At 37.0% G+C, this 17561-nt stretch overlaps 1 protein-coding gene across 3 annotated transcripts in view; it reads right to left on the reverse strand.

The window, feature by feature from the left end:
- The window catches only part of tns1b (tensin 1b), a 238213-nt gene that overhangs the window by 174145 nt on the left and 46507 nt on the right, over positions 1-17561 (reverse strand). Inside the window, exon 1 of one of the 3 annotated variants that reach the window (XM_082174593.1) lies at positions 3855-6259. The exons of the other annotated variants lie outside the window; for them this stretch is intronic. Within the exon in view, the coding sequence (XP_082030719.1) occupies positions 3855-3935 (81 nt within the window). The 5' untranslated portion in view covers positions 3936-6259. Of the gene's footprint in view, positions 1-3854; positions 6260-17561 lie in introns of those variants that run through there. 3 annotated transcript variants of the gene reach the window in all.

Consider the following 17561-nt stretch of genomic DNA (forward strand, 5'->3'; position numbering starts at 1 on the left):
GAGCAGCTCTGCCCGGTGAAGTGAACACGGGTCGGACTCGCATCATAAATCATCAGAGAAGGTTAAACGGCTTTTAACGTACTCAGAGGAAAGGGGGACAACTCCCTCCGGACTGTCACTTACAGTTTCAGTTTCCACACGGTGCTCCGGTACAATGACACACAAGGACTGCACAATATTGCTACAAAGATATAGTGACATTTTTCAGCCCTTATAACAACATTTTATATGCCTCTCAATGTGTTTGTGAAACAATTTAAATAAACAACATTTTAATATTTATGAATTTGCTCTGAAATGTCTTAAAATGGTGATTTAGGAAGAACCACTCATTCCTAAGTGAATTCATAATGTTTAGAGCAAAAACAACAAAAATAAAGTTAAAAATAAAGAATGCATTTCAGATAGTTTGTCACTTAATAAACACAAGAATGATAAATAAATAAATTGTATGCACCAATAAAACATGCATAGAAATTAACATCTATATCATCTAAATATAGTTTTACTAAAACATTTAAATATATGAAAAATGACACAGAGAGACCTGCATTTTAGTGTGATAAATTAAACAAATTGTTGAATAAGAGTTTTGAATTGATTCTATGAACTGATTCAATTGATTCAACTGAACCGATCCAACAGCAGTTTTTAATACTGAAGTTTATGCTGCACTGAGATCTCATCAAAATTACCATAATTATGAGATGTAAACTCTAGTATCCATCATCTTCGGACTCATGTCAAGAAATATCCATGTGCCAACTTTTTTTGCAAACTGAGGAAACGCACAAAACAAGGAATGATCAGGAAAATTGTCTAATGACAGTCAGTGTTGCATAATTATTATTTACCTGCAAAATCATCACTAATACACACACAGTATGCACTCTATTGCTCAATTCTAATGCACACAAAAACCCAGAAAACATGCACAAGACACGTGCCTAGAAGTACATGAAGAACTGTGGCTGATCCATTATGAAGGCAAACCAGATGTTCTAATTTTGAATTTGCCAAAATTATAGGGGCCCCTCACAGGCAGCTTTGATAGAAGGATGAAGAGCTTGTAGAGCATGAGGTCATTAAAGTGGAATTCAAAAGCCAACAATGATGAGAGGTGCAAGAGTAAATCATACGCCGAGTGACTTCAAAGACCACAGACTCATTAGTCAGAGAAAATCAAAGGTGACCTACAAGAGACGAGCGTAATGCACAGGCAAGAATGAATATTTACCTGAACCTTTATTTTATAGACCAATATTTTTGAATATTTATCTTGAAGGTTCTGCAAACCAGTAGATTGTTTTTAATTAAAAAAAATTATAAAAAAATAAAAATAATAATAATAATAAAAAAAAAAAGCAGAATTGTTCCAGATTGGGCACCGCACCACAGCCACTTCCACACTGTACAGGGCAACTTGTTTGCTGTTGATTGATCTAGAGTGTTAATGGACATTGATCACTGCGCTAAGCTCTTTGACCTCTCAGACAGCTCAAGATGCGTCAATATTTGCATTGGCTGAGTGGCAGAGATTGTGTGTAAGCAACACCTCGTCTCAGTGGTCTTTACGCATATTTCCTGAGTGCAAAACATTAAGGGTTTAATAGCCCATGTTCATCCAACCTTAGTCTTTCACTAACAGTCTTTTCAGCCTTCCATCTGACAACGTGATACCACACTAGCAACGGCCACTTTTCACTATCCAATCAATTACCAATGGATAAAAGTCACGCCCTACATCTTTTCTAACTAAATATCCAGTTTCAGTTGGAAATACATTATATTACGGAAGTAAAATGGGCTGCGACGTGTGAATGGCTCTTAGCATTGACTGTAATATCTTGGTAACACTTTACAGTAAGATTAAATTTGTTTCATTAGTTATTGCATGATAAATTTTACATACAATTTATATAAAATAACATTAACGTATTATGAACAAAAGTATGTTTTCAAATCAAATACACTTTAAATAAAACATTGTGTATTCATTTATTTAGGTTAATAGAAAAAGTAAATTAATGAATTAACTTTAAATTAACTTTATTAAATGCTGTAAAAAAAAAAAAAAAATTGTTCATTGTTAGGTCATGATACCTAATGCATTAACTAATGTTAACATATTTAATCTTATTGTAGTAAAGTGTAACCAAATTTTTTTTTTTTTCGCGATCAAACCTTCAATGCCCTTTTTCAACTACTTTCAGAGAAATTTACGAACAACAGACTGTCCAGCCCGGCTGGTCCTAAAAGTCTCAGACAGGTCATTTATAATTCAGAGTTTGGAGGAAGTGCATTCTGAGCTTTTAGGTATTGGATGTTGCCCGCTCTTTTACTTTTTTCTCTCTCTGCTGACATCAGGACAGGTTTCTTTTCAGAGAAGTACATGTCTCTTTCCATTCACAATGTCATCTGTCCACAGCAGGTAATCAAACCATGCCAAGTATAGAGTTTGGGCCCAGGGATTTCGTTTTGGACGCTGCTATCAAATAAATCACATCTGCTTCATTCCGAACGCCTGTTTCCCGCATCTTCTCGCCGTGTATGATGACATCTACAGCTGTAGACAGAGTCCTCGTCCCTGTAAAGCCCATTCCACCAGAGCCAGTGCAGCAGGACTGCACAACCACAGTCTGAAAGGAAGGCTGAAAGGCTCCCACTATATTCAAAAAGTGCCTGAGCTTTAAGGAGGATTTGGGATCCTTTTCCACTCCATTCACTAAAGTGGAATGCTAATTAAGAGACCAGAGAGGTCAGAATGTGTGAATGTCCAAAGAGAAAAAGGAGGGGACACAACCATCGCAAAAGTGACAGTTAAAGGAATAGTTCACCCAAAAAAAAAACAAAAAAAAAGTTGTCATCATCGGAAAGTCCGAGCTGTTCTTTTCCATCCAACGAAAGTGAATGGTAATTTATCAAGCTCCAAAAAGGACAAAAATCATGAAAGTTTTAGGAGACATAAGACAATTGTTGAAATATATTGAAGTACAGAGAAATAAAATTAATGAGAATTGGATGAGAAATATTTGAGTTAAAAAATATGGCCTTGAACTTTTGTTTCTTAACCTGTGCTCTGATTTGCCTTGAGATTTGAATATGAACTTTTTCTCAACAAACTTTTCCAAAGCCAAATTACCTGATCTATAAACAATCTCTAATCTCTGAAATGTTCCTCTGGATCCCAAAGAAAGAAACGTCACAAGTGAAATCTCCTTACCGTAATTTCTCAATTGTTTCTCCAATACAACTAGGTTAAATGAAGAAGAGCAAATACAGAGTTTTGATGAAGTCACCTGCTTATCACATCAATATGAGAATTGGATGAGAAATATTTAGGTTCATATTCAAATGTCAGATTTTGGTATCTTGGTAATGGTCTCTTTGGTATCTTATTCCTCTGGACACAAGACACTTTACTCCATTTAATCTCTAAAAGAGAGATCTCATCCATGTCTCAGACTGAGATAATCACTGATCATCTTTAAAATAATGACATGTACGGTCACTTTTGGAGCTGAGTGGTGTGAATCCACTGACATCGCATTGAAAAGAGCAGCTTGGACATTCTTCCACAACCATTCTGGCAGGTTTTTTCTTTTAGAGTTTCAAGGAGGTGAACAAATGATGACAAAATGTTCATTCTGACTTCCTTAAAAACACAACCTAGAGCAACAGGCTATAGTGAACGTCCAGAAAACACATCCAAAACACTTAAAATGTGACATACAAAATGAAACAAGCAGCCCTTTGCCCCAGCACAGATCTAATTCATCGAATTATTCAGGAAAATCCTCTCTACCCCAATCCCACCTGCCCCATGCAGTGAAGTGGACTGACCCACGGCTCACCCAGAACATGCAGGACAGGCAGACCCAGGTGCGTGCGCGGCCGGCCAGAGCGGCTGGCAAGCTGAGAGACACGGAGGGCATCACGAAATCACGCTGAAGGCTTCCTCTCCTCTGGATCTCGCACAGGACACATAACTATTCCACACGCTGGTCCCACAGCACTCCACAGATCCATGACACGCTGAGTAGAGCTGCATCAACTGAGCTGCTGTCCTCCTCGCCACTCTCTTATTCCAGGAGCCCTCCCTCCGTCTCTCTCTCTATCTCTCTCTCTCTCTCTCTCTCTCTCTCTTTTTGGGGTCATGTATAGCTCGGCTTCACAGGAGAGAGGGGGAGGTGACTGAGAGCCTCTTTATTTCTCCCCACTGCTCTCCTTGTCGGCTTTAGCCCCTCCTCTCTCCGTGTCTCACTCTTCAGTCTTACTTTCATTCATATCTTCCACCCCCTGCTTTCCTCTCTAACCTCCCCCATGAGCAGATTTTCTCAAAGCGTGCTCGCTCGTTCTCATCTCATCCTGGAGGCAAATATACCCACAGGAAAGAAGGGTCTCTGAAAGTCTCATTTGTTTCTCCTGAATTGTGTCACCTGTATCTCAAGATATGTCTCCGTAATGTGACGTTTCCAGAGTTTCAGATAAGAGAAGAGATCTCGTCAACATTGCCAAGAGTCAAAAGACTGAGATTTGAATATGGACTTAGTTCTACATAAAGCTGAGCTGAGGAATCTTTGAGCATTAAAATGGGCCACGATGAACCAAATGTCACAAATGAGAACTCTTTATTTCTCCTATAAAGGGAGATGAAAGGTAGGCTAAGTAAATGGACTGATTTTCTCTTTGCAAAGTCTCTCAATAAACTCTTCCAAAGCCAAATTGTCTGAGCTATGAAAGAGACATTTCTGAGCATTAAAATGGATCTATGGGCAACTACGAATGAAACATCACAAATTAAATATCTCAATTGTTTCTCCTTAATGGAGATTAAAAGTAAACGTTTGTCTTGAAGATTTGCAGCAATTTCACTGTGCAATGCGTCTCCTTAAGAGCTTCACAAGAAAACTCGACATCTCAAACTTTTCTCAGAATTGAGAAGAAAGAGTCGCAGATCTCAATATGAACTCAAACATTTCTCATCTGATTCTTCCAAGACTACCCATATTAATATAATAGCACAAAACTCTTAATGCATACCAGCAATTGTCTCGTTTGTGTTCGGTACATCTGAGACAAAGTTAATACTTAAATGAAACATCATTGCAAGACTCGAGTTTAAAAAAAGCACTGTTCCTAAGAAGTCACAAATGAAATAATATCTCAATTGTTTATCCTAGAAAATAATAAGATTAAATGGAGAGCAAATTGAGACTTAATCTTCTCAGATTTGCAGTAATTTCACATGCATCTCCACTATTGTTTGAACAACGTCTCAAACTGTGCTCAGAATAGACAAGATAGGCATTAGACAGTCTACAATCAAAACTCAATTACTTCTAAACAAATTCTTCAAGCTATGATCTGAGCTATACTATACCTTATGTTTAAAGCTCTGCACTCTTACTACACATCAACTATAGTCTCATATGTGTCTTTTTATATATCTCCTAAGGAATTTTAAGAGAATGAACACATGATTGAGAACTCCACAAGCCTCTGAGCAATGAATTTTTCCTCTGGGTCTGTAAATCTCCTTTAATGTCACGGCTACATGTCTCTGCCCCAGATATCAGTGAGCGTGTTGCTTTTCTGGGCCATCAAACACACAGCAACCCAAACAGCAAACAGAGCAGAGCAGAGCTCAGAGCTTCATTACTGTCCCATCAGACCTTCAGTGGGCCACTGGAGGGGAAGGTGGTCTCACTGCGGGTGTCTCTGTGTCTCTGGATGATGTCTGTAATCCCTTGGCATTTCCTCCATCACACTGATGAGATGAAACCTCTCCTGGGGTCAGTCTTGTTTGCTTTCACGGACATTCACCCTGTCCATCATGGCACACGGTGGACACATTTGTAATTAGGGGTTGCATTAGCCACAGACAAGCTAATTCAGGCAGTCAGGGTGCACAAATATGCCTGTAAACATGGTCGATTTATAGCCTGGTGAATCTTTGAGCTTCAGAAACTCTCATGAGAAAGTATTTCTTGCTAAAAAAAGGTAGAGGTGAATCACAGCATGAGGGTTATTATCTACACACAACCTGAAAACAATGTTTTTAGTGAAAATGGCTTTTGAGAAAGATCAAAAATCACTGGATTTGCCAAAATGTACCAGGTTAGTGGTATATTTGAAAGATAATCAGAAAATTGTTTTGGCACTCAGTGGCAAGCAGACTAGATATCCACAAGCAGAACTATTTATATTCTAGGTCTAAAATCATATAGATAAACAAAACAAATAACATTTTCAAAATCAACTAGTTGGTTGGAGTGACTGGTTGATTAATCAATATTAAGGGATTAAGTATTTAGATACATTCTTGAATTCAAAAACAGCTAGATGGAGTAAAAAAAAAAAAAAAAAAAAAAAAGGCAGGGATTTAAAGGTGCATTTTAAAAAGTTGTAAAATAAATTACAGATTAAGGTAAAAAAAAAAAAGTATATAAAATAGTGCAAGGTACGACATAATGGACAAAATAAAATAAAATTACATAATTAAATATAACAATAATTATAATTACTATTATTATTATTAATAATAATAATAATAACAACAACATTATTATTATTTTTATTATTATTATTACAAAATCTAGAATTACAGACATAACGAGTAGACTTGGGAGTTTGTTGTATGATTGATCAGTTAGTCACAATGGTCGACTAATTGTTGTCAAACAACTAATTACAGTGGTTCTGTCAGGACCACTATCGTCAAATATGATTGACAATTAGCATACAGTTTGGATTGGCGGTATGGTTCTGTTTTGGGCAAGAACTCCCTGCGCATCCATGCAGCCTAGCATGAATAAGAGCAGGGAGAGCAGCAATAATGCCAAAATCCCATGCCAGAATGCCAAATCCTGAAAAGACGAGAGGAACTGGGGAGGGAGGAGGGTAATTTGCTCCTGAGAAACGTGATCGCTGCTGATAACACTGAAGGAGCTTATACATGTATACAGTGATAGGTGTCGTATTCCTATAGGTAGATGTGGATCAGCTGATGCGAGCTTGACTAACGTGACCTGCCAGAACTGACACTACACTTATTATTATATATCTACACAAGCAATAAATCAAAGTATCTTCCCAGTCTTACACTGAACCATGGTTACATTTTTCTTTTCTTGTCTAAGTGTGCTCCTTAAACAGAATAAACTGTGAAATGGACCGGAGTTTTTGCTGATAATCAAAAACGTAGCTATGTAAGAAAGGTTTGCAAAGGCTGATGAGACAAATGTCCACTTTTATGGACCGTATAAGAATCATGCACAGCCAGCAGCGAGATGCGATTCATTAATTGCCTTTAACGTTGAGGTCTCATTCTTACAGTTCACTGCGTCTGACAGAAGTCTCTACACCAGCAAATGACTCTGAGATTTAGTCAGGCTAGAGAAAAGATAAGACAGAAATAAGTGCAGGATTAGTCCCATGCAGTTTGATTAGCTTTGTCACAAGACAACATCAGTTCCCCACAGCACCTCAAAGCTTGAGGCTGTGAAAGCATCCACTTTTATTCTTCAAGCAGATCAATCCCTTTATGAGTTCCGCTCTGGTCAATAGACCGGCTAAATATACACACACAGAACGGTCGTGATGCGCTTTCACTCTGCTCTATTTCGAGAACATGAATCAGATGAGAAGCAATACAATATAGGAAATAATATCCGGCCTCAGATGCAGCGCATTAAAGGAGATTGGGGTCAAAACGGGGAGAAAAGGGATGATTTGAAGAGCTGAGCCTTTCTTTACAGAAGCAAGGAACTTGAAGAACACAGCTGAAGCTAATGAAACTTACTGCTGGATGGTATTAAATTCACAATGCATTTCAAATGATCTGCTAATGATATAAATTCAGCAATATTGTAAATAAAATTATGATTTTATTTGCGTTTTTATTTAGCCATACATTTTTATAAAGACTTTTCAGTTTCAGATATTAAACCTTAAATATTGTTTCCGTTTCAAACTTAAGTAGTGAAAATTTCAAAATTGCAATTGCTAAGTTTAATTAATTTGCAGGAATCAGTATGAATCAATGCAAAAATTCTGATTCAACAAATTACGTGAAAAGTGGTTTAATTTTTATTTTTATTTTTTTTATTTTTTTTTACTTCATCCATTACATATTTGGGGATTCCTCTGAAAAAAGGCACTTTTACAGTGTCACCCTGTTAAAACAGTTGATTTTTATGAAAAATGAAACAAACATCGTTTTTATTACAATTACAACCTATGACACTGAAAGCCAAAGTGACACATTTCAGCAGAAATTAAAACAAAATAACTTACTGCTAACTGCAGTAAAACTAACTGCATGCAACAACACTGTTTTCAACATTGATAATAATAATAATACATGTTTCTTGAGCAGCAAATCAGCATATTAGAATGATTTCTGAAGGATCATGTGACACTGAAGACATCTTTGCAATCACAGAAAGAAATTACATTTTAAAATATATTTAATATGAAAACTTGTTACAACGTTATTATAAATTGTGTTTATATATACACATGCATACAGTATATTTATATGGCTGCATATGGGATGTCAAGGCCTTCTTAGTGCCTGGGTAAAATGATCTTGTTTATTTTCCAAGCCAAGTCATAACATGCAGTCTAATACTTGAACACAGTCATAGAGTGTACAGAATAAAAGCACAGCCCTCCAAGACCCCAAAGCCATCACTAGTGCTCTTACAAGCAAACAACATCTCTATCTGAGGCCAAAACAATGAAAATAGCAGTCTTTACTGTAATGGCAAACGTAATAGAAACATGAGAACTAACTGAGTAACTCAAGCTGCCCACAACAGTCCACAGGTGCCAGCACAAATATATGTAGGGAGTATGACCAGGAGCAATATAGTTTACATGGCATTTTTGCAGTTTCACAAAGTAAAACATGCAAATATGTCCTCCTGGGTTAGCTCACTGACCAAAAATAAACTACCTTCAAAGTCAAACTACCTTCAAACTACCTAAAGGTGCAGACATGGTGACCCAAAAATGCTTTTTCAACAACGTGCTGCAAGAAGTCAAAGCATTTCTTCACACAACACATGAAAACGCCAGTGAGGTGTTCTGCCGTCACTGTAAATGTTCATTTTTGCTCACATTTGGACAACTAACACACACACACACACACACACACAGCAAATGTAAACGCCCAAATCAACAAAAATGACACATTTGTTGTTGTCTATTTTATGTGACTTGCATTTGATTCTTTTCTAAATCTGTGTAAACTGAATACAATGCACAGAAAGAAGGTCCAAATACACTATAGACTTAAAGTAATATGCTAATATAATAAGCACCAACCAAACAGGTATTTTCTTTCAAATAAATCTCTTTACTACTGTTATTGCAATCATTATTTCCGACAAACATCAGAAAAAAATCCGTCACACTATATCTTCAGGTTGTGTGTTTGCATTGGATTGTAAGTCACTGAGGGGAAGAAGAGGTCAACACAAAGACACAGATTAGCACAGTCAACATGCCACTTTACAGCTTTACACAGTCAGATAAGAGCGGTGGGAGGAAACACTCCGTCACAGTATATGAGTCTGGAGAAGTGATTATAGGAACCTATGTATCGAGTGCAAAAGAAGGCCTTCTGTACATTTCTGTGTCATGGACCAATGAGCTGCCAGAGTGACCCCTAGTGTCCATGATGAGAACTGAGAACAACAAGCTCAGATGACGATTCTCTAAACCTCAAACACATTACTGACATCACATCTACCTTAGCAACTGTTTACTGTCAGTTGTACTATAAAACAAGCTTTTGCTCTTTACAGTCAAATGGAAGTTTTTAGTTTTAAACAGAATTTAATAAAACTTCAATGGTACAACATTTTCTAAAAAAGGGTTTAAAATGAGGCACTCATATTGTAATAGCTATATTAAAATAACTATATTTTTAATAGTTAACATGTATAGCATCATCACATGCATTTTCTCCGTTGTAAATTAGTATAAATTAATTTGTATTTTTATTAACACTTTAAATGCTTTTTTCAGTATGAGAATGCATGATTAAACTCATCAAAAGTGACAGTAAAAACATTTATAATGTTAAAAAAAAAGATTTCTATTTCAAATTAATGCTGTTCTTCTGAACATTCTATTCATCAGAGAATCAAAAATGTATCATGGTTTTGACAAAAATTTTAACTGTTTTAAACATTGATAATAATAATGTTTCTTGAGCAGCAAATCATCACATTAGAATGATTTCTGAAGGATCATGTGACACTGAAGACTGGAGTAATGATGCTGAAAATTCAGCTATCACAGGAATAAATTACATTTTTAAAATATATTCAAACAGAAAACAGCCATTTTAAACTGTAATAATATTTCAAAATATTACTGTTTTTACTGTATTTTAATCAAATAAATGCAGCCGTGGTGAGCAGAAAAGACTTCTTTCACAAACATCAAAAACCATACAGACCGCAAACTTATGAACGGTAGAGTATGTATTGATGAAGTCATGTTTTTGTTCTCTTTGCAGTGACTGTAAGCAGCATTTGATTAGAATCTAATTCAAAGTTTCTGCAGTTTTAAATTAAATTACTGCAAAGTTTACACTTTATTTTAAGGTGTCTTTGTAACACTCTAATTTACTGTAAGTACTGAGTTAAGCAACTACTATAGGGTTAGGATTAGGCTTTGGTTTGGGGTTAGTTGCATGTAATTATGAATAATTTATAGTTATTACGATAGTAGCTGCATATGTAACGGTGACACTGTAAAATAAAGTGTTACTGCTAAAAATTATCAGCATCGTCACACTTCCTTTCAGCCCACGTAAGAATAATATCCAAAACATCTTTTTAACCACTTTATGAGTGCAAAACCAGTTTAACTCAAAGCACTGAACCCTGACGTCCAAAGAACCAAAAGCTCTAGTGTGAAAATACCCTTAAACTAAGATAAAAGTGTCAAATGTCACACCAAAAGACAAACTGAATCATGTCTGAGAGACAGCATCAGAGCTGAAGATGAACTGAGTGACAGACGCTGGAGGAGGAGCCTGAAGAACACACAGCATCAACATTGCTTCGACCTTCAGCAAAGTCTTCCCTTGCAGATAAAACACAAGCATTATTCGTATTGCCTCCATTATGGAAATAAAGCTTTCTCTTTCTTTCGTTCTCTCCGACCGGATAGTCTGTGTCAAACGGGGTCGAGTACAGACTGGGGACAGTACTGACTGAGATGGAGCGATTGCTTTTTAGCTAGAGGACAGGGATGAGGATTAAAGGAGCAGAGGAAGGAAGGAAGTATGGGAGGACAGGAAAGGAGGAGAGCAGGGCTGGTAGTAGAAATGCCACATCCAGTAGAGATTTCAATCCCGCGTGTAACACAGCTCACATCACCGAACGTGTCATTGATTGATGATGTAAAACCCCGGACAAGTTTTCTTGCGTGCGTCCGTTTTTAACGCGTCTTGACTGCCGTACAGTCTGACATTTAAGACAACTGACATCTTACAGTGTGACATGGCTTACAGCGAGGATCATGTTTGTACAGTCTGACAAGCAACAATTTTAAAGGATATAATATAAAAACTATAATAAATCACACTAAGAAAGGCTTAAGAAAGATATGATCATCGAGAGCTAAATGAAAACATTACTTGTTTTCAATTACTGTGTTTTGCAATTAAGTGACATCAATTGTTGAATATTCTCTTACGGACACTTGCTCCCCAAACACACACACACACACACACACACACACACAAACACAGCATCTGTTCCTCTCTTCCATTCGTGGAAAACAATGAAGATACACCCACTCTGACTTCACGTGTAACAGCACGTTTTCCTGAGTGGTCTTTCTGAAAGGACTAGCACATACACACACACACACACACACACACCCTCCCAGCAGAACACAAAAAGTGTAAACATCTCTGCTCTCACAATGACTATCGGCAAAAACACGAGGGTCTGAATCCTCCAGTGGTTTGATGTCATTCTAACCTATTACATATCACCGCTGTGAGAGCCAAAGCAAACGAACAAACCCTACGCTTATCAAACTTATCTTGCTTGAAAACTCAGGCAAGGAAATCCAGGCAGTTTAATCTGTCTTTTTTCCCCCACATCATTGTGGTTCTCTGCTTGTCAAACTTTTAATGTAACTTGTATGTTTGCACAGTTTGAAAGGAACCAGCGCCGGGCCAGATCCTGATCAGAAGCTCACGGGTGTGTTATCTCATCCTCAGTAACTGTGAGAACTCCATGCTCACATAATTACCTGATATCTAATACACTGCTAGTACTAATGAAAAGTGCCGCATGACTTAATAACATTACTCATACCACAGTGATGATCTCCTTTCTTTGACATTGTAAGTAAATGTTTAACTCAATACACTCTGAACAATGATTTAAAGAATGAGAAAACAAGACCATACATGTTCATATTAAGCTGTAACATGTGCCCTATTCAAAAAAAAAACTTGTGAGATCTCTACGCACTTATAATAGTGTGTGTGTAGGATTGGCTATACTTGTGAGCCCCAAATGTCCTCTCTTATATAGTGAGATATGACAATCGACTATTGAGGACATTTTGCTGACATTTGCATTTGTTTTATAAATCGGTTTTAAAAGTTTTAATTTAAATCTAGTGTTTTGCACATGTTTCTGTGATGGTAGGTTTAGGTATAGAGGTTGGTTTAGGTGATAGACTTGCATTGATTTTATATCAGGTTAATGATATTTTCTATGCAATGTCCTCACTAATATTGTGAAACAAACATATCTATCTATCTATCTATCTGATTATGTCATATGTGTGATATGTGGTCAGTGTGCATTTAGCATAAAGGTTGCTATCAGAGATGGTGTTAAGGACGTTACGTCCATCTCAGATGACCTACTCGTCTCCCTCTGCCAAGTGTGTGAGTGCCGTTTAATTTACGAGCAGAAAGGACATTAGGCAAATGACAGGAAAAGTGCTTCATCTTGCCCAATGATAAAGGCCAGATGAAAACAGCAACGACCGCAATCAAAATGTCAATATCCTGAAATTGATTTTAGGGTGAAAGAGAAATGCTTGCTAAGATCACATTATGTCCGCCAACCCTCTCCATGTACCAACGGCTGGGCAGGACATACTGACTTTGTTTCTTAATTGACACATGGCAGCGTGTGTGTATATATAGAGACAGCACAATACTACAAGCTATCTATGCACAATTAAAGCAGAAATCTGAAATGATGTTTCTGCCACTACTGGCACCACAGAGAAGTGCAAAAAACTGTCAATAAAGTCCTAACAGAGGGATTTCTGGCTAGAATATGCTGCAAACTAGACCAGATTTTATGTCAAAAGTGTAATAACAGTGTTCACCACGTCCTCAGAGCCCCTCATTGTCACAATGGCTGGTAATATCCGCTGCTGTTATATGAACAATCGTAAATACATCTGAGCCTTTTGTCCGTGTCTCTTTTGCCTCCCTCATTCTCTACACATGTCTGGTGTCTCTGTGGATGCTTGATTTGTGGCCAGACCAGCAGATACAAGCACAAAGACGTTTCTGGCCTTTCTCCAAGCAGCCTGGTCTCATATTCAGAGTGCAGAACAGACCATATCACCAAAATTCACCACTGTCCCAAAATCCTTCATTGTGAAGCATTCTGCAGTGAGCCATGATAAGCATGTGGTTGTATGGAGGCCTTGAGCCAATGTGGAATTGGTACAATGGTCTGTACACCGCAGATATCGAGTGCTCTTTATCCATGCTAAATGCTCATTTGACATGCATGGATTATCATCCAGAAAACATCATTTTTGACAGAGTCCGAACGTGCCAACACGGATGGGGAAGATGAAGGCGCATGGCGCAACGATAAGATTGTAGAGGAAAAGGAAGATTAATAATGCCTAAAAAATACACTTCTAGTTCTGAATGTCTCATATCACATTCATAACGCAATGCAAATGTCATTGCATTTATGCATTCGGTACACTCATTTATTCAAAGCGACTTAAAAAAAATGCAGGAAAATCGAACTGCATGCAAAATACAACACTGCCGTTCAAAAGTCTCTTATGCTCACCAAGGCTGTGTTTATCTGATTAAAAATAAAATAAAAATTCAATAATAGTAACGTTGTGAAATATTATTACAGTTTAAAATAGCAGTTTTTGAATATATTTAAAATATAATTTATTCCTGTGATCAAAGCTGAATTTTCAGCATCATTACTCCAGTCTTCAGTGTCACATGATCCTTCAGAAATCATTCTAATATGCTGATTTGCTGCTTAAGAAACATTTCTTATCATCAATGTTGAAAACAGTTGTGCTGCTTCATATTTTAGTGGAAATTTTCTTTGAGTCTTTGATGAACAGAAGGTTCAAAAGAACAGCATTTATTTGAAGAAATCTTTTGTAATATTACACATGTATGTCCAGTCACATTTGATCAATTTAATGTGTCCTTTTTTAAATAAGTATTCATTTCTTTAAAACGGATCTATCTTTGGACACTTTGTTGGTTTTATACCATTAACAGGAGCAAAGCGGCATGCAAATCTGAGACAATCGAGTGCGAACAATCAAAGACAATCTGAGGTTATTCTGAGACAATCGAAGTAGCGAATCGAAGAGTCCCGATAGAGTTTGCATTTTATGATGACCCAGACAGAAATGAAGCGATTGCCTAAACACAAGTTGCAGCACCTCTCACAGTTCATTAGAGGACACATATACAGGAGCATGGGACAAAACAGTCCCTCAAAACAAAAAGTAGTTCCTTAATATAACCACTGATATTGAGGCAATAAGTATAAATACTATTCTATGTATTTATTTCTATGAAATATTAAACATTATTAACCAAATATTAAGCATTATAAACCAAATAGTCACTCAGCCTGTTTTGAGATGTGAGAAGCCAAATGCTCCAAAAGAGAGATGAAAATACACTGTAAAAAAGATTTTTCAGAGTTTAAAAATAAAACAAATATTATTGGAGTGTTTTAAAAAAAACAAACATTTTCAAGTCTTTCTACTATAAAAATTTCATTTAATTGAATGTTACTTGCCATTTCTTTGTAATTGTCTGTGAAATATTTCAGTATACCATACTGACCCGCACACCAATTTCTACCTGAATCAACCAGACAGCGCAGAGTGAACCCATTTACTTAGCAGTACTTTAGCAGTCAACTTATAGTACAACACAAATCAATTTAGTAAGAGCATGTGGGACGATTAGCCTATATAAAACGTTTAATTTATACCTAAAGTGAATGTAAACAGATGTAAACTTGGATCAGTGCATTAGGCCTTTGTGGCATAGGATTTACTTTTATGGAGCTCTACAAGCTAACTGTCGAAATAGGAACAATTTAGTCATGCACACGAGCAGTGCATTGTTATGATAATCAATTGAGTGGCCGTAAAAGCACACGGTGAGCTCGAGATGACATTTTACAACCTGCAATATTTCAAACGTACCACAACCTCCAGATATTAAAGGACATTCACTTAAGCAGAGTGTTGTGGCTGTAAAAGCCTACGCATCCTCTTAGTGATTGACACTGTGGATTACCCCGTGTCATCAGGTCAAGAACAAACACGTAAATGCACCAACTAGTCTAAAACAGTAAACATGAAAAGCAATGGTTTAAAAAGAGGTCGTGCAACTGTACTTGATGAGAAGGGTTTACCTTCCCCGTCCTGGACAGTTTAAGCGGAAAGAGGCAAAAGAAGAGGAACTTCCCCCAGTTGAGAAGAGCCGCGAAGCACCAGTTTAGACGGGCCATGCTGGTTCGTACCTCGTACCCTGAACGTCCTTCTACAATATCCCAGCACACTCGATTCAATTATGTTCCTGTCGCGAGGATAAAAGGAAGCCAGCCTGCGAATCCAAATTGAAACTACCAGTACCTCTTCATTCACTCGCTCAGTTCTCTCTGAGACTCAGATTCGGTGTACCCCTGATGGAGCGTGAGCTGCCTCTCACTCTCTGGATGCTGCAGTGCACATCCAGCCATGAGAAGCAGCGGAGAGGAGGGGGAATGGAGCCGGGGGGGGGGGGGGGGGAAGGGGTTCACAGCGTTCATCACCGACAGAGAAACACCAAGACCAAAATTACCACAACACTAGTCTTGAATACAAATAAAAACTGACTGGTAACTTTCTGGTAATCTCAAATGACAAACCGACCCTTTCTGATTTAAGTGATGTGCATAATTCAAATCAAACACTAACACTGCCTAATAAAGCATACTGTATGCATCTTTTAACAACTATTCCATTGAATTAACTAAAGAACACAGTAAATCCAATGGATAAATATAAAAGAATAGAATAGAACAGAACAGAACAAAATAGAACAGAATAGAATAGAATAGAATAGAATAGAATAGAATAGAATAGAATAGAATAGAATAGAGTAGAATAGAATAGAATAGAATAGAATAGAATAGAATAGAATAGAATAGAATAGAATAGAATAGAATAGAATAGAATAGAATAGAATAAAGAGCGATATTTACCTACATATATTTTTACTTGTATTTACTACATTTTGGGGTGATGATTCAAACGAGTTTAGAATCTGAAGTTTGAACTGATTCATGAGAATGAATTGAACTTACGAACTTTTGTTTTTTTAGTACTGAAGTTACATCAGGGACACTATTAAAACGTTTGTCAATATATTAGTAAAAATTTAAATGTATAATATATGTACACTATGTGTTTAATATACATACACAGTATATGTATTGCAGTACAGCAATGAAAGATGAGATTTTGCATTACCGTAATGAAAATTGCAGGGGAAAATGTGCAAAAATGCAAAATCTTAAAGGTTTGAAAAATGGGCTTAATTTTCTTTAAGCAAAATTTAAATGTATTGTGAATACATATATCACCCAGCCCTATAGCGGACACATCACTTTGATTCAAGATGCCATAACATCACATCCACGGGTACAATGGAAAATGGCATGTAGAAATGAGCAGATGAAATGGAGTACAGCACCCCAGGGAGATCCTGTTAGGACAGGAAGGAGAAGCATAATTAAGATTGACTAGCTCTAACAAATTGCAAAATGGGCTTGCTCTTGACCCTGTGGGACGTTTCTGCCTGTCTGAGTAAACGCTCTCATTAGGAATATTAAGAATAACAGATTTCACAATCACAACAGACCCGCAGTAACATCTGACGGGTACATTATGCTCATGGAGAGAGCGATATGAACTAAAAGAGCAGTAGATGAAATATTAGCCATGAATGAATGAATGCAGAAAGTATATATAGAATCTTAAATCGAAATGTCAAAACAAGCACAGGGTTTTTATAGCAGATGAAGAATTGAGGAGAAACAGCTGATGCCTCAGTTTTACAACATGACAAATATGGCCAATGAAGAACTCGGAGGACATGTACCATCCCATAATACAGCAATCACATCAGTATTCAAAGCTAAAGTATGAATTTAAGGCATCATAAATGTCCACTGATCTAAAATACCTTTTGGATAACAGCAATCCAATAATGTATT

The sequence above is a fragment of the Leuciscus leuciscus genome, assembly GCF_965113295.1.
Source record: "Leuciscus leuciscus genome assembly, chromosome: 7".
Taxonomy (NCBI): Eukaryota; Metazoa; Chordata; class Actinopteri; order Cypriniformes; family Leuciscidae; genus Leuciscus; species Leuciscus leuciscus.